At 41.1% G+C, this 21,632-nt stretch overlaps 1 protein-coding gene across 1 annotated transcript in view; it reads right to left on the bottom strand.

Moving 5' to 3' along the window:
* LOC124799203 (probable G-protein coupled receptor CG31760) overlaps positions 1 to 21,632 on the bottom strand; it is a 418,997-nt gene that overhangs the window by 105,056 nt on the left and 292,309 nt on the right. The window contains exons 6-7 of the mRNA XM_047262738.1: positions 21,146 to 21,255; positions 10,135 to 10,349 (exon numbers count right to left, since the gene is read on the bottom strand). Of these exons, the coding sequence (XP_047118694.1) occupies positions 10,135 to 10,349; positions 21,146 to 21,255 (325 nt within the window). The remainder of the gene's footprint in view (positions 1 to 10,134; positions 10,350 to 21,145; positions 21,256 to 21,632) is intronic.

The raw sequence follows: 21,632 nt of genomic DNA, 5'->3' as shown, positions 1-21,632 counted from the left end.
TGTGTTGTCCTTAGGTTAGTTAGGTTTAAGTAGTTCTAAGTTCTAGGGGACTGATGACCACAGATCTTAAGTCCCATAGTGCTCAGAGTAATTTTTTTGAACCTTTCTGATTGGTAAACAACGTCGTTACACTCGTTTCATTGTATGAGGTCAGTTTACATAAAATTACTGCTAGTCATGTAGCCTTTGAACAGCCGTTTTGCAGTTTCACCCTAACCTTTGAATTCAAAGACACAGACATAAAATTAGTGTAGCGTTAATATCCATGACTTCAAGGACCTACGTAACATTATTCAGCAACTTCACTTATACGTGACTGAGGTCTGTTCTTGCTTACAAGTGCCTGTTGGGCGCAGAATGAGTTTTCTCTCTACAGGAGAGGGCGCTGATTGGAAACCCGCTGGATAGTTAAAAGTGGGCACCAGATTGGAACTCAAGCCTGAGCATGTACATTTTGTGGGTAATTTGCTCTACGGATTGTTTTCCTTCCTTTATTCCTACGTCGCCTTTATACACTAGTTCTGCACGGATGCCACATGAAATCTTCACATTCCATCCATGAGAACTTCATGTAATTTTTTGTTACAGAGGGTGGCCAGTCCGCTGGAAGAGCTCGCAGAACTAAAATGCCGACTAAATTTATCACCGCAACTCCTACCTTCAGAACGTCACAGAAGTTCTCCTGCATACCTTGTCGAGATAGCACTTGTGGAACAAGCCATGTTATGTAATGGTAATTGATCACAGAATTAATTTTTACTTCACATGAAGAACCTAGGTTCGAGTCCCAATCCAGCTAAAAATTATAATCTGTCATGATCTATCAACCTGTTGGTTGTTTCGATTTCTGTATCAAATGGTGAGGTTGCAAAATCAACTATGGACGATAACATGCAACAGCGTACGGCGTTATCTTTTTTGCTATTAAAGTTGGATCAGTTTTCATCGAGAGATCTTTAGCGACAAAGTCCGCCTGTTTAGCTGGGTAGCCGGCACGGTAGCTCAGCGTGTTCGGTCAGAGGGTTAACTGCCATCTGTAATAAAAAAACTGAGTTAATGGATCAGCCACGACCTTAAACGGATGTGTTACAACGTCCGTCCTGAGCAGATGCAATGAACGAAAACGAACAAAATGAGAATATAAAAAAATAAAAGGTGGTAACGTGCTTACCTCCCATGCAAGCGGGCCGGGTTCGATTCCCGTCCGGGATGGAGTTTTTCTCCGTTTGGGGATTGGGTGTTGTGTTGTAGTCATCATCCTTTCATCCTCATCAAGTCGCCCAATATGGCGTCGCCTGAAATAAGACTTGCACTGGCAGCCGAACATCCCCGGGTCGGACCTCCCGGCGAACGATGCATATGCTCATTTAAGTTTCTTTTTACCAGAAAAATTTTCGTTTACTTTACGTCTATAGTCACAAATTTTTGTCGGTAGACTACCGGTTTCGGTCTATAATGACCACTTTCAGATCTGTTTTTAAAAAACGTATGCTAATGTACCGGAGCCATAGGACATGTTTTTCTAAAACAGGTCTGAAGATGGCCATTATAGACCGAAACCGGTAGTCTGATGATTAAAATTTGTGATTATAGACATAAAGTGAAGAAAATTTTTTATATATTCGGATCATTGTTGAAATCGCGACCATGTCGCAGCTTCTGATCTTTAGAGAGTTTTCTGCTTGTGTATGAAAGACGTAAGGAGATAATAGTTTCTCCCCACACATACAGGAATGCCGTTTGCCTTGGAGGGACACGGCCGCAGTGCACCCCGCTACAGAGCTGCCTACATTTGCCCGAGGCGGTGTCGCAGCGCCCCTCTGGGGTCCCTAATGTCCTCCCTAGGGGGCGGCGGGCGACCCTCCACCCGCTGAGATGGCCCCATTCCTTCTCCCCTGGTAGAGCAAGAAGCCTGATCGATTTGGAAAGAGCACTCTCGCTGCGGTTAGGTTACTAGCATCTCAATCCGCCTAGGACTTAACACAGAGGCTTTGTTCACATATGACACTCTTTTTGTATATTGCTGTGTCTTTTCACTACATATAGTTGTTGTGGTCTTCAGTCTTGAAACTGGTTTAATGCAGCTCTCCATGCTACTCTATCCTGTGCAAGCTTCTTCATCTCCCTGTACCTCCTGCAACCTACATCCTTCTGAATCTGCTTAGTGTATTCATCTCTTGGTCTCCCTCTAAGAGTTTTACCCTCCACGCTGCCCTACAATCTTCCATACATGGCTACACTCCATACAAATACTTTCAGAAACGACTTCCTGACACTTAAATCTCTACTCGATGTTAAGAAATTTCTATTCTTCAGAAACTCTTTCCTTGCCATTGCGTTTTCCTTTTTTATCGTCTCTACTTGGACCATCATCAGTTATTTGGCTCCCTAAACAGCAAACCTCCTTTGCTACTTTAAGTGTCTCATTGCCTAATCTAACTCCCTCAGCATAACCCGACTTTATTCGTCTGCATTCCATTATCCTTGTTTTGCTTTTGTTGATGTTCATCTTATATCCTCCTTTCAAGACACTGTCCATTCCGTTCAACTGCTCTTTACTACATACGAATTATATTATCAATCTCTTCTAATGCACTCTGCCACATTGTTACTTTCCTGTAACAGGGATTGAGTAACTCAAATACCAACTATCCTCTTCTTAAAAACATCATATAATCTGCCGATATTTAATGCCTGCATCACCAGCTATTATGACCATTTCCAAAAGACGGAACAGCCCTACCTCTCACCTTCCCCGTCCTCACCTTTGCATTGCATACTTTTCTCACCTGTCCTTCCTATACGTTTTAAATCAAAAGTAATCTGATCCAGTTTCTTCTGACACGTTATACCGAAATTTTTCTATAAACGTGATTCTGACTTCCATAAGATTTGCAGTAGTTCATTCCATGGCATATTTCTAATTTTGAAAAGTCTTACATTAAAAACTTCTCTAATGTGTACGATACGATGACCTACTTGGCCAGTCTGCTGAACATCTCTTCTGATGCAGCTATCACTATGATAACGATCTAGAACCTCTAGTTATTAGTGGATAATGTGCTTAGCAGCCATCATGATGTTAACACATAATTCTTAATTAATCTAAGCGAATTTCAATCAATAATGGTAACTGATCCACCAAAAAATTTACATACGCTTTTCCATCCAAAAATTTCCATATAGCAATAAGAACTTTAATAGTTGCCACTTGTTATATCTATTAACGATGGAAGCTGAGAATAAGCTTCATAAACATTTGTGGCTATTCGTACGTTTCACAGCAACTGCAGCCAGCTCAGCAATTACATTTTCCAAGTCCCATGGTACTTAGAGCCATTTTCAATTACATTTTTCTTAATTATTCGCAGAAGGCGAGTACTTTGACACCAGCTCCCTCTTTGTGAGACATGAAAACTTGTGTCAGACTGAAACTCTCACCCGGATTTTCTGCTTATTCCGAGTTTTTGCCTTAACGACCCATGCACACTTCCTCGACCGTTGCATACATTGTTGATGATATACGTATGTCACAAATATTACGAAATTATTTACTGAAGGCGCATTCTTTGACATCAGATATAAAATGCACGAAAATACTACTATTTGTGACGCACAAAAGTTTGTGCCACACCGATACTCGAATCCAGATTTCCTACTTTTTGTTAGTGTTCAACTTAACCGCTTTGGCTGTTCGTGTTTGCTCCCAGGACCGATCCAAACCTCCATATGCCACACTGTCAACAATCCGTTACGCTCGAAGATTATTCATTTATTTATTTTGTGGAATCATACTTTGGGGAAACTCCTCTCACAAAGAGAACATTTTCAAAATTCAGACAACGTTCATTAGCATTATATCTGGTGTCAGCCCTAGAGCATAATGCTGGGACCTCTTTAAGAAACTTGGTATTCTAACTACACTACTGGCCATTAAATTTGCAACACCAAGAAGAAAAGCGGGTGATAAACGGGTATTCATTGGACAAATATATTATACTGGAATTGACATGTGATTACATTTTCACGCAATTTGGCTGCATAGATCCTGAGAAATCAGTACCCAGAACAACCACCTCTGGCCGTAATAACGGCCTTCATACACCTGGGCACTGAGTCAAACAGAGCTTGGATGGCGTGTACAGGTACAGCTGCCCATGCAGCTTCAACAAAATGCCACAGTTCACCAAGAGTAGTGACTGGCGTATCGTGACGAGCCAGTTGCTCGGTCACCATTTACCAGACGTCTTCAGTTGGTGAGAGATCTGGAGAATGTGCTGGCCAGGGCAGTAGTCGAACATTTTCTGTATCCAGAAACGCCCTTACAGGACCTTCAAAATGCGGTCGTGCATTATCCTGCTGAAATGTAGGGTTTCGCAGGGATCGAATTAAGGGTAGAGCCACGTATCGTAACCCATCTGAAATATAACATCCACTGTTCAAAGGGCCGTCCATGCGAACAAGAGGTGACCGAGACGTGTAACCAATGGCACCCCATACCATAACGCCAGGTGATACGCCAGTATGGCGATGACGAATACACGCTCCCAATGTGCGTTCACCGCGATGTCGCCAAACACGGATGCGACCATCATGATGCTGTAATCAGAACCTGGATTCACCCGAAAAAATGACGTTTTGCCATTCGTGCACACAGGTTGATCATTGAGTACGCAATCGCAGGCGCTCCTGTCTGTGAAGCAGCGTCAAGGGTAACCGCAGCCATGGTCTCCGAGCTGATAGTCCATGCTGCTGCAAACGTTGCCGAACTGTTCGTGCAGATGGTTGTTGTCTTGCAAACGTCCCCATCTGTTGACCCAGGGATCGAGACGTGGCTACACGATCCGTTACAGCCATGCGGATATGATGCCTTTCATCTCGCCTGCTAGTAATGGGAGGCAGTTGGGATCCAGCACGGCGTTCCGTATTACCCTCCTGAACCCACCGATTCCATATTCTGCATACTTTCATTGGATCTCGACCAACGCGATCAGCAATGTCGCGATACAATAGGCTACAATCGCGATACGCGATAGGCTACAATCTGACCTTTATCAAAGTCGGAAACGTGATGGTACGCATTTCTCCTCCTTACACGAAGCATCACCACAACGTTTCACCAGGCAACGCCGGTCAACTGCTGTTTGTATGAGAAATCGGTTGCAAACGTTTCTCATGTCAGCACGTTGTAGGTGTCGCCACCGGCACCAACCTTGTGTGAATGCTCTGAAAAGTTAATCATTTGTGTATCACTGCATCTTCTTCCTGTCGGTTAAATTTTGCGTCTATAGCACGTCATCTTCGTGGTGTAGCAATTTTAATGGCCAGAGAGTGTACTATTTCTCAGTACATACACTCATTGATGTCCGTTGTCATTTTGAACATGTCTTTTTTGAACACGAAGGAGATCATATCTCTGTCTGCATTAGAATTGTGCCATATCCATGTATCTAAATGAAAAAAAAGTCTTGACTCATTCGACATCCCAGAGACTCCCCTCCAAGGGATTATGGGAAATGATAAATGCAATGTAATGTAATCATGTAATTTCCGCGACAAAGGTATGAGTCTGCAAATGACAAAAGGTCGGTGTTAGTGCCTCTGTCATGTCCGTCGATGTAGGTAATATTTATTTAATTTACAATGCTTGTTCTTCCGCCTTGCATGTCTGATGGAACAGACATTGTCAATTAAATACACATTAGTTTCGCCCGTTTCACTTGGCTTCCATAGAGTTTTCTTAGGTTGTATGCTTCAATTGGTGGTAAACACTTTAACGCTGTGGTTAAATAAAGCTCGTAACCGCATTATCGCCAGAGATCTGTTAACATCAATGGTGTTAACATTAGTTACAATTCTTCCGGATTCACCTGAAAACATTTCAGTTTCCTCTTGAAAGGAATATTCATTTTACTCACCTCTTAAACTAAAGGTGCTCGACAAAAGTAACTCGTATATCAGAAAACGACAGAAAAAGCTATACAATAGATCTGTTGTATGTCGATGTTCGCCGGAACAGGGCAAACATTAACGTAAAGCAACGCTCTTTACCTGAATATGCTTAGGACAGGAGGATTTGCAATACACTTTACCCACTTGATAACACTGTTTTACGAGGCTGGTTGAGTACAATTAAACTTGACCAACACTTAGTAACGCTCTGTTTGATACTGCTATTTCCATGAATGTTAACATTTTTTGCAGAAGTCGAATATTCAGTTGTACGTGATACAATACACGTCTTCACAGAAAAGAACAACATCTACCGAAAGTTCTGTATCTATTTCATTGTTACGCTGATAGTTTATATTTCAACATAAGTAACTGAGTGCTTATTGCTTATCTTAACACTTTAGTTCTTTAAAAACATTTTGGAACGAAAACAATTTCCTCCTGAAATAATTTCGTCTTGCACTGTTAAAAATTTCTGTCCACGATACTGGTTCCTTTACAGGAAATTTTCATTAATCCCTGAGAGATCGGCATTGTATTAAGGACAATATGCTGTAACTTATGTTACCTAAATATAAGTGTAGGTGGGTTTTCTGAAGATGAGTTAAATGTTTAATTGAGAAGGTTGTCCATTCCTCTCGTCTCGCCATTTTAAGTGTGTATCTGTTTCAAGTAGACAACCAAGTTAAGTGATTATATAGAGACGACAAGAGAGTGGCGTAAAGTGAACCAAAAGTAACGAGACTTTAATATGTTCAATTAAAGAATACTGCTACTATTGTGTTGTGAGAATTACTACCATAAAGTTATTCAGATTCTGTGTGTGTTTTTATGCTTGACTTTATTTAGATGTTTTATTAGAAATATGCAGAACATGCATTCACTACATCATTGTCCACTAACAATAATATATACACTCATTGAACTGTATATAACTATCTTGTTCCAAAAGTGTACATTAAACAGATTTACAACTGTTGCCGACCTTGCGGTTTCGAATATTTCTTCGTTATGAATCAATATATAAAAATTACAAATCAACGTCTGAACTTCTAATTTGTGATACTAGTTTATCCTTCTTAAGCTAGGCATGTATTCACGAGTTATTCTCACCACTTCAGTATAAAGTGACTGGTACAGAAGAATTTATGTTGTAGTACCTTATGGAAACGCAGATTTTTCGTTGTACCGAGTGTCAAAACAACGGCTGATTACACCATTCTATGTCAGTTGCTGTGCTGTTTTTATTGTTGTTGACGTTGTTGCGGGCTTCAATACAAAGACGGTTAATTCGGCTGTGTATGTTTGTCTGTACTGTACAAGCCTCTTAAGTTCTGAGTTATTGTTGCTGTCTATATCCATTAATTCTATTCATGTCTAGGCCTCCCTTTACAAATTTTACTAACCCCCATATACACACTCACTTCCCTCCATTATCAAACTGACTACACAATGATGCGTCAGTGTGTTACCTATAAACCAACACCTTTTGTGCAGTAAATCTTTTTATTTTTTCACTCTTAGATTCAGTACTTCCACATTACTTATTCAAACTACGAATTTGATTTTAAGCATCCTTCTATAGTAGCACATTTGAAAAGATTATATTCTATTCCTGTCGGAAGTGGTCATTGTCCACATGTGATTTCGAACGAGCCGGAAATCCAGAAAAAAATCTTCAGCAAATATTTCCTAATGTTTAAATTTGTAAGAGACGTTAACAAACTTCGAAACATCTTTGCATCGGCCATCACCAGTTACTTTGGTGTGAAAATAGGAATCCGCATCTACTAGTTTTAGTTTTTCATTTCCTAATCTCATTGCTAAACAGTAGCCTTATTAAATTCGACTACATTCCATTGCCATTGTTTCACTTTGGTTATTGTTCATTTTATAATCTCTTTTCAAGACGCTGCCCAGTCTTCTGTTCTCTCTGACGGATTCACAAAGTCATCACAAACAGTACCGTTACTGTATCTTCTCCGAGAATTTTATTGGCCCTTTCTAATTTCTCTGTGTTCCGTCGCGGCTTACCCAATGCACAGATTGAATAACATAGGAGATAGGCAATAATCTTGACTGAGTCTGTTCTCAATATGTACTTCCATTTTAGGTTCATCGACACTTATGCTTGCATTCTGGTTTCTGTACAACTTGCGAATTAAGTTTAGTTCCTTGCTGACTTCAGAATATCAAGGCGTATAATCCAGTCAATAAATGCTATTAAAATAAGTTTATTTTTCTCAAACCACCTTCTAAAATAAGTCTTAGAGTCAGTGTTGCCTCAAGTGTAACCTGAATTTCACCGGAAGAGACACTGATTGTCCCCGATGATGATTTAAATTGGAACTGGAATTATTATTCTTTTGAACTGTAAGGGTATTTTCCGTTGGTCATATATCTTGCACAACAAGTAGTTTTTCATGCCTTGTCCTCCCAAGAATCTCAATAATTCTAAAGGAGTGTCGTATACTCCAACTGCCATGTTTGTATTTAAGGCTTGCAGTCACTGTCAAATACTTATTGCGATATCGCTTCTTCTACGTCTCACCTACTTCCTCCTCTCATTCAGTAATATTGCGTTCAATTTTATTCCTCTTATACAGACGCTCTATTGGTTCCTTTCACTTTTCCACGTTGGCTTGTCCCCTGAGGTTTTGTTATTCATACGGCTGATTTTCTTTGTTCCAAAGATCCTTAACTTCACTACAAGTGGCGTTTACGTTTCTCGTACTTATGGACGTTTCTACAGCCTTGTATCTGTTCTCTATCCGTTTCTGCTTAGCCAATTTGTACTCTCTCCTTGTTGAACCACCCCCGTTTATGTTCTTTATTAGGTTTTGTGTAATTTACCGAAGCCACCAAACAGTTAATTGTTATGATTATATGACCATGTGCTTAATGGATGAAAGGCCATCGGTGTTTCTGCTGTGGCTTCAGGGGTATTTCAACCGAGGGCGGCTGTTCTGAGACGGAATAGTTAATGATTGAAAGTCTCTCTATTATTAAAGACCATAAAGGTTGCGATGTACAAACTGATATGTACTTTCTGCTAACACACAAATACTGAGGAAGTTGCTACCTTCGCCTTACACGTTTAATTTCGGTTATATCTTTTACTGGTTGCTGATTTTAAGTACTCCACCATACGCAATGCTGATGGTTAACATTCACAATGATCCTCACTGCAATCCATGGTTGTTGCTGGCCGACGCGGTTCACGCGAACACGTGATTCGGCACTTGTCACTTTCTGTTTCATATCAGTCTCGAATTGGTATCGATGAGGGTCAACCCCACGACGATCAGCGGTACGCGCTCATTTGTCATACTCAGGTCAATTTACCGTTTACTACTCGCTCGACCATCATTCTTGCCCGTTTCTCCAATACTACTTCTCACTCGAAACTAGTCTCACTGCCTCCTGCAGCGCCCGACAATCGACTCCTGTCTGCTATCGACCTGGGCGTCGGATACTAATGTCTATGTACATGGAATCACCGATCCCTTACACAGTCTCACTTTTAGGCGTCTGTATTCTGCTCTCTATTTCCTGCATAACTTCATGAATTCTGAGGAAATTATACTTAAGGTGCTGAAAGATAGTTTTAGATCCTGCCCTGAACACACTCTCTTCGAATTGTCTACGTACATTTCCGTAAAATACGTGGCTTCTTTCTTAGAATGTCTGCTATTAATGATTTTTAGAGGATACTGGTGGAATATGCCGTTATTCAAACAAAGCTAATCCCATACGCTGCCCTTGTTTTTCTGTGCGTGATCTCGAGTGTTACCCCGACCGTGTGAATCATTAGTTCATTCCAGAATGGAAACACTGCCTGCTATCCTCCACAAATTATAATAAATAAACTCAGGTGAAGAAGTGCGTGTAGTTTTCAGTACTGTAACCAACTCAAGTCGAGAGTCAGTTCCGATATCGTTGACTTCCATTCTCTGAACAAGATAGTGCTCGACCATAGACTTCTGTATTGTGGAAAACATTATAGTATTCGGCCACCAGGAAACGGAAGCTGTTAAGGTGAGGAGTACTTGGTAACATGACATTACACTTTGTACAGCATAATTCTACAGATTTCTTACTCTAATATGTGAGACACGACCAAGACACAGAATGCGAGCTGCGGCAGCCCCACCCAGGAGCAGCCGCTTCCCTCGTACTCACTGGTGGTGAAGGAGTGGTCCCACCAGTCTGTGCGGCAGAGGTACGCCTTGAGGTCGTCGGCGGTGCGGCCCACGATCACGTGCGGCGGCGCCACCAGCGTCCTGATCACCAGGAAGACGCTGAACACGGCCACGATCACTCCCAGCCGCTTCAGCAGGTCGAAGTCGGTGATCTTGATCGCTTTCGCCGACCGCACCCGAAATATCACAGATATCCTGAAAAATTGTGCGTTGGGCAGACAGTTGAGCTGCACATTGTTTTCAGTTTCACGCTTACATTTCCGCATTCCATTCCTCCTCCCTTGTTTTGCTGTTTCTGAATGTGTTTCTACATGTACAGCTCTCACCCGAACAATTCTCGGTTCCAGCACTGAGTGGAGAACCTGAAATGTACGTCGTTGATTATATAAAAGGAAAAGAATAACCAAAAGTGGAGCCCCGTTGCTGTATCTCTCTCACACTATCCGGGATATTAGTCACACATATTTCTTCTAAAGACAGCTGATAGCAAATGTCGTAGAACAACAATAAAGCGGCCCTACTCATTACGGAGGCACAGTTACGAAACCTCATTTTCAACTAGACAGTCACCATTTCCTATAGCCCATAACTGAGGCAGTCTTCCTAAGTTCCCGTTTCTGAGAACTTCGTATGTTATATTTCAGTTTTGTACCCTTACACCTCACTGCGTTTACATTTCTGCTGCTACTATTATTGCTGTCATTATTATTAGTATCATGCTATTAGTCTCAGTTTTAGTATTGCAGTTGTTATTATATACCAGTCTCTACTACTATTTCAAGTGCTCAAAGATATACGTGACGTTTGCTTCCTAAAGGTACCAAATCCAAAAAATTCAAAAAAACGTTAGCTGTCACTATGAAATAGCTTGCTGCGCGTAGCAAGTAACTACTTTTCAGCAACAAATACCAATTACCTTAAAAAAGATTGTCAGATCCAGTATTTTACACCAAAACGTACCGAATCCTCTTGAAGTTTCATTGCAAGAAGTACCAAATCCTCTTGCACTGATCTAGCTGAGTACCGTGACGCCGGACAATGTAGCAGAGAACTTTGGTTCGATGCAGAAGCGGCCTTTACCAAGGCGCAAGTTAATACAGCATATTATTCACGCCAATTATGTTATCGTGCTGGGTATAGTTATTCATTAGGAGAGCATAATCGTTTCACCAAACGCGACGCATTTTTATAGATGGCTTAGGGGTGAACGTGATAGGGGTCCAAAGGTAATTAGGTCATGCCTGCGAGATTTTTCACGCCAGTTTTAAAACCGTATTGTGATTGTTTTGTGAGAATTGAGTATCAACAAAAATTATTCTGTTTTATTTCCATCACGACAGGGATTACAGATTGAGTGGTTTTTCCCTGTACGTGATCATTCATACATGCCTGTAGATTGGTCTTTTCGCATCCTATAAATTCCAAAGACTGAAACTGTAATGCTCCCAGAAAAAATATGACAATGTATTTGAAACAGTAGAAACACTTCAGGCCCTGAATTATAATTTTTTTTCTGGGTCAGTTGGCCAAAATTCGGTCAAATACCAGTTCCAAAGCAAAAGCCTTCAAAAATAGTGAGGCTAAAGTCTCACTGTTCATAATATATTAGGACTAGCTGGTCTGCATGCTGCATATGCAACGAGACCAGGTTGCAAACACAAAATGTAAAGTAGGGTATGATTGCATTTTGCTTCAAGTAAACGTTTTAACCAACAGTAGTCCTGTAAAACAGGAAAACGTAAATGACCTGCTATCCATACTTACTGCAATGGCATCTGAAAGTAATCAAATCTCTTTCTACAAAGGCGTGGTAGAAGTTAATGATATACGAGTACATATTGAGGACTGATGACTGATGTTTGGAATCGAATATCAATAATACTATGAACATTTGATTCCTATATGCATAATCGTTCTTAAAATTCCTTCTTCGTAGTACTCACAAAAAATAATGGTGCATGAATTCAAGCATATCCCATTCAAGAAGGTCCAGTAGAGAATAAATATATGATAATTTATGGTCTAAACAAAGATAAATTATGTTTCAAGTTTTTTATTGGTAAACTTCTCCTCTAAAGTAATTTGTGGTAAATGTCACAAAGGATATGAATATTAAATGATATTTGTTTTTGAAGTATAATTTGTACTCCTTTAAAATAATATTAACGCCGAACAGTATCAAATCGAAAATTAAATTACTGTACAATAATAATGAGGAATATCCTAAATTATTCTACAAGTTGTATCACAACTATGATTTGCATACGAGGACTAATGTTCCTACAGGGAGTTTTTCTGCTCTGCTCAGCTTGCCCCATAGGATTTGCTACCTTTTGGAAACAAGCTCCATGTATGGAGATCGGCTTTCCAATCCTGCTGTTACTGATATGGGTATTACTGCTATTATTATTATTATTTATAATATCATTATTATACACATTTAAATGATTTATAAATTTTAAAGAATAATTGAGTCAAATTCTGCTCCAATCAAACAGAGGATCTCGATGTCCTAACATAATCATGTTAAATAGTAAATAAAACACTAAATTCACAGAAATTACGTTATGTGAGATGGCGGAAATTTAAATCATAGAATTCACTAAAAGTATATTCTTTTCTAACAAGGTGGGTCCAAACAGTAAACGTAGAGAGTACTGGTGACGTTTCTATTACTTGGTAAACCGGTTATCTCATAGTTATTACACCAGCTGTTATTGGCGGTGTTCCTTGCAAAAGTGCTCTGTCTGGAAAATAGTGTACTACTGCTAAAATGTACCTAAATCGTACGCCGTGAACTCGAAATGGGAGTCATACTTAGTGCTCATTCTGAATAATCAGCACCACAAAGTTGTCATACGCGTTAAAAATTATTCTCGTTGTCAGTAAAGTGCAAATGACGAAAGTGCAACGATGTTACCATGGACCACATTTGTTATGGCTTGGAGTACCAACGAAGTTTTGTCACCGAAGTTTTGTGCAGGTATGAAATTAATTTTTCTTTTGCCAAATTGCATGTAATGGTACGTGACGTAAGAGCCATGTAAGATGACACATAGCAGTTTATTGTTGGTTTGTGAAACCTGCTTTGTAACAGCTATACACTGAATGTATCTTGTTCGAGATTATGGTAAGCCTACAGCCACCGTTAACGCGAAACGCTTATAAAATTATTATTATGACCTCTGTCACTGTAACCATTAACTGCTGCTTTAGTGTAGGCTAGAAGTTAAGGTTACTTATATTTCTCCTGTAACATATCAGTCATTCGATTCTTCTATTAAACATAAGAGACGGACAACTTTTGTATCTGAGTTCCTTGGGCCATACAGAGGTGTCACTTGAAAACTTATCTTGTTGATCTGCTGAGTAGCGATTCCTGCGATCGTGTGACCCATTTATGACTTTGGTCTTGATTGGCACGGTGTTTGTGTTTTCGATTACTAGCGATCTCTTAGAAATTGCATAAGGTTTATATTAACTATTCTGAAATAGAGTGCACGTCAGTTAATGAATTTACAAACAACACAACTTTATGGGCGAACGAACTGATGAAACAGGAGTAAACTATTGAAGCTGAGGCCTTTTTCCATCTAGGAATTGAATCTGAACACTAAGAATGCAAGAGTGTACAGAACCTGTGTGAATACTGCAGTGTATTATATTCACAGTTTATAACGTTGTATTAGAAGCATACGACTTCCGTTGGATGCGGATGCAGGAATATGGTCAGGAAGTCCAGGCAAGACAAAAGTCGCAGAAGACGGAAAAGAGCAATAGTCGGTTTAAGTCGAACTCCTAGTAAGCTTTGTCGTGTTCAGCACATGGCCAGAAAGAATTGCTAGTGAAATGTATTAATATTAACACGTTTCACTTCAGCGTTCAGAGGTGTAGAGGAATCGCCCATAATTAAGGGAAATATGAATAATCACAAAACGGAATAAAGTGAAAATAAATTGGCTGTAGTACCTTCAACCAGACTTACTGCGGTATTCTTGGTCGATTATGAACAGACACAGGAATTATTTGTGCATTGCCTTCAGGGACTGTGCAGTTAGCATGAAACACAGACACAGACACACACACACACACACACACACACACACACACACACACACACGCAGAGAGAGAGAGAGAGAGAGAGAGAGAGAGAGAGGGAGAGATAGTGTATACGGGTTAATCTATACTGTCTGACAACGAGATCATCCTTCCATTTTCTTCATGTTTAGAGGAACTGAGACTCAACGAATGGAAATCCTTTTCCTAAAGTAGTACAACGCAGTTGTCCCTCTTTCCCGCAAGAAAGTTTTGATGATTTTAACATTTTTAGAGCTTTGTTTCCTATAAAGCATTTCGAGTATCTAAAACAGTGTAGCTGTGCATAGCATAAAGGTGGTGCAAGTGGATTTGCGCTGGTCTGAGCAGTTCTACAGCAACATTTTTCTACTTAAATTTCAATTTCACATTTGTTATCAGATAAAAATATTAATTAACAAATGCTGAAACATAATTTTCAATAAAAATTACATTTTCAATTGGAATTACTAATGCAGTTAAAATGCCACTATTTCCAATAAATTAAAATATGGTAACAACGGGGAGCATAACGGAAAATTAAACACCTTTTTCACTTCCAAATACTGAACTGTATTGTTGATATTCACAGTTTATTCTCTTTTTCGATTACGCACTTTGCATTTTCTTCGTGTCGTTAGTACTAGGGTAGTTTTTATTCATGAGTCCAATACACCATATAATTTCACCACAGTTATGTCTAAAAACGCTTTTTATTAACATAATCTCCATTCAATGCAACGGCCTTACGCCTTGTTAGTGGGAGGGGTCTGTATACCCGCATGATACCACTCTACTGGTCGACGTGGGAGCTAAGGTTTTGCAGCGTCAATAATATTCCCATCATCTACGTAGTATTTCCGGAGCTAAGGTCCTGCTGCATCAGTAGTATTCCCATTATCAACGTACGACATCATTTGCAATGCATCATTCATTGGTGAAAACAGATGGAAGTCGGAAGATGCGAGAACCGCGCTGTAGAGTGGTTGAGCAAGAACAGTACAATGAAGTTTTGTGAGTTACTCTCGGGTGTCAAGACTGCGTGAAGCTGTGTGTTGTTAAGGAGAAGCAGAAACTCGTTTGCGTTATTGTGGCAAAGAAGACGCTGAAGTCGTATATTCAACTTGCTGCGGGTAACGCAACACACTTCAGAGTTAATAATAATAATGAGCGTATGGCATTGGCGGCCGGCAGACCCCTCGCGGGGCGGTTCGGCCGCCGCTCCGTAAGTTCTTTAACGCCACTACGGTGACTTGCGAGTGAATCAGGATGAAATCATGATGAGAGACACACAACACCCAGTCATGTCGAGGCAGAGAAAATTCCTGAGCCCGCCGGGAATCGAACGCGGGACCCCGTGCGCGGGAAGCGAGAACGCTCCCGCAAGACCACGAACCGTGGACATTTCCGAGTTGATAGTTGCGCCATGAGGAAGGAAATCAAACCGAATAACCGCTTCAGAGAACAAGAAGGCCGTTGCCATGACTTTACCTGCTGAGGGTGCGGCTTTCAACATTTTCTTCTGAGGATACGTGGAGTGGTGCCATGTTTCCGCGCCTGTGACGATGTTCGACAAGAAACCTGTCACGATCAGCCCCGTAACGCCCAAGTAATTCACCACAGATGGGCCATCATTACCCTTCTTGGTCTTTTGTTAGGCGGCGATGAGACCAGCGAGAACACACCTTCGAGTACCACACCTGGTGTACGGGTGTGTTCTCACGACCAACAGTGACGTCCAGTTAAACAGCTGAATACCTCGAATGAAAGCATCCGCAGGTATCAACATTGCATGACTCACAGCTGTGAACGGCCTGCCGGTAAGCGGGAGATCGGAGAGGTCTGCACGAGTTTACGCTACTTTGTCGCGATGATAACAGACGCCTCATTCAACTGTTCACAGTGTCTTTGCTCGCTGCCCTATCTCGGTAGACATTCTGCAGGCGCCTCTTACTATTTGCGATGCTCTGGTTTTCCGCTAAGAACAAACTCAATGACACCTATCCACAAGGAGCGCACCTTCGTTGAAGACGCTATTTTAAAGGTCACGTATAGTGCCGCCTCCTTTCGGGACTTCATCAGACAGTGGGGACTGATGTGGCAGTATCTACAACGCTCACGCAAAATTCTGCATTTTTCAGTCGAAATTAGATAAGAAAGAAAGCGTTGCAGTACTTATTGAACGCCCCAGGTAATTCGAAATAAGAATATGTTGTTGCTGTTAAAATTTATGTTTTAATACTTGTTACGTAACTTTTCGTTTGATAACAAACATCGAATTCAAATAACAGGGAACAAAACATTTGCAACTAGGAGACTCGCACCAACCCCTTTCAAACTACAAGACTTACCGTTACGCATCCAGCTGCAGCTGGCTCCGTTCCAAAACTATTTTGTGATTCAGACCGCCAGAGATCTGCAAATACCCAAGCGTAAAATCTCGATGTTTTTCTTTATTCTGGAACTGCGCCATACTGCTTGGTTAACTGATAATTTATACGAGGATAACGGCTTTAAAATACTTCTAAAAATCCGAAGGGGCCAGTCCGTCAAGTACCGTTATGAGAATAAAAAGAATAAATTAGAGACGGAGCTATGGAGTTGATAAATAAAACTTCGGGTAGATTTTTTCATTATTTTTCTCCCCTCCACAAAATTTGATTGAAATACATGTTAAATCCTTACTATGATGCTCTGCATAAAAATGTAAAGTAGAAATTTATATAACATATTCTCTCGAACCCCTACTGGAGGTGACATTGATTTACTGACCGCTAAACTAATTATAGCTAGAAGAAGAGAGATAATTCTTATTTTAAATTGAAGTTTGACAAAATCAGTGTGCAATTAACTATACAACCCACGCCGTAAGAAAACGCATATAGTGTGTCGTAATAACTTACAAATTATAGTTCGGTTTACTATAGGAGTAACTGTTTTATTTTAATATTTTGGGACGTAATATTATAGTTACAAGAACATTAGGAAAAAAATATGCTAGAAGATTGCTATAATTAATTTCGTAATTCAGAATGTTCTATTCATTTGTGGTTGGAGACGTGTTTCTATTCGAAATAATATATTTTTATTTTATATTTTCCAAACAAACTATGATTATCCGCAAGATCTTGTAAGCGATAACATCTTGGTCAGCAAATGATTCCAATCCAGGTAGAGAGGCATTCTCACATCGAACGATAGCGAGAGTAAACTGTCCACTTCCAGTACTCCCAGTGGCAACATCAAGACTAAAATTAACTCGACATCCACGAAAAAATAAAAGGGTCCATTCAGTATCACGCTTTGTGCAGTTCCATTTGTGCCAAGTTTATTCTCCAGGCTTAGTATGTGTTTGTAGATGGCAAGCGATGGCGACGTTGACGATAGACACGTCGACGAGGCATAGTGCTTCAATGCTTTTGCAGATATAGCTCACAGCGGAATGATTCCGCTGTTTTTTTTTTTCTTTATTGATTTTCAATTCCCCCCAAAGCGGGCGAGCTGGCAGCAGCTTACTACGCTGCTCTACAGCCTACAGACTTTTTTTAAATAAAGGAAGAAGAAAGAAACAAGGAAAAACAGGCGATAAAATGGTGATATAAAGTGTAAAATGGCGTAAAATTGCGGAAAGTTAAAACAGAAAGCAAAAGGGGATGGCAATGTAGATAAAATACACAGGAATCAGACAAGTAACATAGTAGACACACAATTAAAAAACATGGCGACAGTCAGCTTTCTGTTCGCAAGAAATAAAAGGCACACCCAGTGACAGTATGATGGCCGTTCGCAACAAGTCCCTAAAAACACAACACGGAACACTCACTGTAAAACACACACTGTAGAACACTCACTGTAGAACACTGCACGAAAGTGGCAGCACAAAGACGACACTCCCGAGCCAAAGGCAGATGGGGGGGGGGGGGGGACCTGCAGGAGGGGGAAAAACGAGGAGGGAGGAGAGGAAGAAAAGAAAAGGGGGGGAACCAAGGAGGGAGAGGACTAATAAATGGGGAGAAGGGCAGACGCGAGAGGGAATGAGAGGAGGCAGAGGAGGGAAATGGAAAAGGTTGCGGGGGAGAGAAGGTGGCAAAGAGAGGGGAGGTGGGGAAGAAAGAGGATGGAAGGGGGGGCAGAGGGAAAAGGACAGAGGAAAGGAGGTGGAGTGAGGATCAGAGTTGATAGGAGGGGTAAATGGAGGGAGAGAGGGCATCATTCGGGAGGGGGAGTTGATGGAAGCCACCTTGGGAAAGGAGATGTAGTGTGTAGAGATGGAGGTTAGGGGGGACACATCGGTGAAGACGTGGCAGGAGCGGGGTCCGCTGGTCTGCGTTGGCCGCTTATGTACTGAGGGCATGACCTTGATTACATAACAGAGCTGATAACGGACTTAGAATTTTCAGCGGCTGCAGCAGGAGCAGAATAGCGTATGCGCGGTGCAGTTGTTTTATCAGCGAGCGTACCCGCTGGCGAACCGGAACAAGTGGGTTGCATCATACAGCCTCGCAGGCGCTCAGCGGCCAACACGGCACTATGTTTTCGATTTTTTATCAAATTGGTTTTACATTGTAGGACATTTCCAGGGGCAGATGTGGATTCTAACCACAATCTATTGGTTATGAACTGCAGATTGAAACTGAAGAAGCTGCAAAAAGGTGGGAATTTAAGGAGATGGGACCTGGATAAACTGAAAGAACCAGAGGTTGTAGAGAGTTTCAGGGAGAGCATAAGGGAACAATTGAGAGGAATGGGGGAAAGAAATACAGAATGGGTAGCTTTGAGGGATGAAGTAGTGAAGGCAGCAGACGATCAAGTAGGTAAAAAGACGAGGGCTAGTAGGAATCCTTGGGTAACAGAAGAAATATTGAATTTGATTGATGAAAGGAGAAAATATATAAATGCAGTAAATGAAGCAGGCAAAAAGGAATACAAACGTCTCAAAAATGAGATCGACAGGAAGGGCAAAATGGCTAAGCAGGGATGGCTAGAGGACAAATGTAAGGATGTAGAGGCTTGTCTCACTAGGGGTAAGATAGATACTGCCTACAGGAAAATTAAAGAGACCTTTGGAGAGAAGAGAACCACTTGTATGAATATCAAGAGCTCAGATGGCAACCCAGTTCTAAGCAAAGAAGGGAAGGCAGAAAGGTGGAAGGAGTATATAGAGGGTTTATCCAAGGGCAATGTACTTGAGGACAATATTATTGAAATGGAATACGATGTAGATGAAGACGAAATGGGAGATAAGATACTGCGTGAAGAGTTTGACAGAGCACTGAAAGACCTGAGTCGAAACAAGGCCCAAGGAGTAGACAACATTCCATTAGAACTACCGATGGCCTTGGGAGAGCCAGTCATGACAAAACTCTACCATCTGGCGAGCAAGATGTATGAAACAGGCGAAATACCCTCAGACTTCAAGAAGAATATAATAATTCCAATCCCAAAGAAAGCGGGTGTTGACAGATGTGAAAATTACCGAACTATCAGTTTAATAAGTCACAGCTGCAAAATACTAACGCGAATTCTTTACAGACGAATGGAAAAACTAGTAGAAGCGGATCTCGGGGTAGATCAGTTTGGATTCCGTAGAAATGTTGGAACACGTGAGGCAATACTAACCTTACGACATATCTTAGAAGAAAGATTAAGAAAAGGGAAACCTACGTTTCAAGCATTTGTAGACTTAGAGAAAGCTTTTGACAATGTTAACTGGAATACTCTCTTTCAAATTCTGAAGGTGGCAGGGGTAAAATACAGGGAGCGAAAGGCTATTTACAATTTGTACAGAAACCAGATGGCAGTTATAAGAGTCGAGGGGTATGAAAGGGAAGCAGTGGTTGGGAAGGGAGTAAGACAGGGTTGTAGCCTATCCCCGATGTTATTCAATCTGTATATTGAGCAAGCAGTAAAGGAAACAAAAGAAAAAATTCGGAGTAGGTATTAAAATTCATGGAGAAGAAGTAAAAACTTTGAGGTTCGCCGATGACATTGTAATTCTGTCAGAGACAGCAAAGGACTTGGAAGAGCAGTTAAACGGAATGGACAGTGTCTTGAAAGGAGGATATAAGATGAACATCAACAAAAGCAAAACGAGGATAATGGAATGTAGTAAAATTAAATCGGGTGATGCTGAGGGAATTAGATTAGGAAATGAGACACTTAAAGTAGTAAAGGAGTTTTGCTGTTTAGGGAGTAAAATTACTGATGATGGTCGAAGTACAGAGGATATAAAATGTAGACTGGCAATGGCAAGGAAAGCGTTTCTGAAGAAGAAAAATTTGTTAACATCGAGTATAGCTTTAAGTGGCAGGAAGTCGTTTCTGAAAGTATTTGCATGGAGTGTAGCCATGTATGGAAGTGAAACATGGACGATAACTAGTTTGGACAAGAAGAGAATAGAAGCTTTCGAAATGTGGTGCAACAGAAGAATGCTGAACAAAAGGTGGGTAGATCACGTAACTAATGAGGAGGTATTGAATAGGACTGGGGAGAAGAGAAGTTTGTGGCACAACTTGACTGGAAGAAGGGACCGGTTGGTAGGACACGTTTTGAGGCATCAAGGGATCACAAATTTAGCATTGGAAGGCTGCGTGGAGGGTAAAAATCGTAGAGGGAGACCAGGAGATGAATACACTAAGCAGATTCAGAAGGATGTAGGTTGCAGTAGGTACTGGGAGATGAAGAAGCATGCACCGGATAGAGTAGCATGGAGAGCTGCATCAAACCAGTCTCAGGACTGAAGGCCACAACAACAACAGCAACAACAACAATCAAATTGTTGCATCCTTGAGCCCCTGCGATTCTGTGTAGGAGGAAATGTTAGTCGTTTCAGAAATGACCGTAGCGCCACCACTTACGTTTCATATGTACTAATACAAATGAAACAGAATTGAGGGAAAAGGAGAATGAGAACTCACCTCCACGTCTTGAGCATGAGGGCGCCGTACGTGAGCGAGAAACCGATCTCGCGCAGCCACACCCTCATCGTGCACGTCACCACGTTGGGCGTCGGGTACATCACTATCGTCTGGGGGCACAACGGAGAAAGCAATTAGCGTGCAGTAAAAACGGATCTTTAGCAAAACTTACCTGTCAGGTAAAATCAGTCACACTTGTTGTCACTAAGTATCTATATGACAAAACGTCTAACCTGTGCAGAGATCCAGTTAACGGTTGCCTATCGAACAGCTTGCAAGTGTAACATAAATCTAATTGTATCGTGTAGTCTTTCACGGCCGACGTCTACATTAATTCAGACTTCCTGACTAAGGAGCCGTGGTCTAAAGGTAGCAACTCTTACCCCTGACGTTTAGTTGTCACCTGGGAAGAAGTACTCTACTGTTCGACCGCCACTTCTTAGCCCGGAAGTTTTAAATAATAAATTTGATTCCGATTGTTTCACGT

Source organism: Schistocerca piceifrons, chromosome 5 (genome assembly GCF_021461385.2).
Source record: "Schistocerca piceifrons isolate TAMUIC-IGC-003096 chromosome 5, iqSchPice1.1, whole genome shotgun sequence".
NCBI classification, from domain to species: domain Eukaryota; kingdom Metazoa; phylum Arthropoda; class Insecta; order Orthoptera; family Acrididae; genus Schistocerca; species Schistocerca piceifrons.
This window is presented reverse-complemented; position numbering and strand designations above follow the sequence as displayed.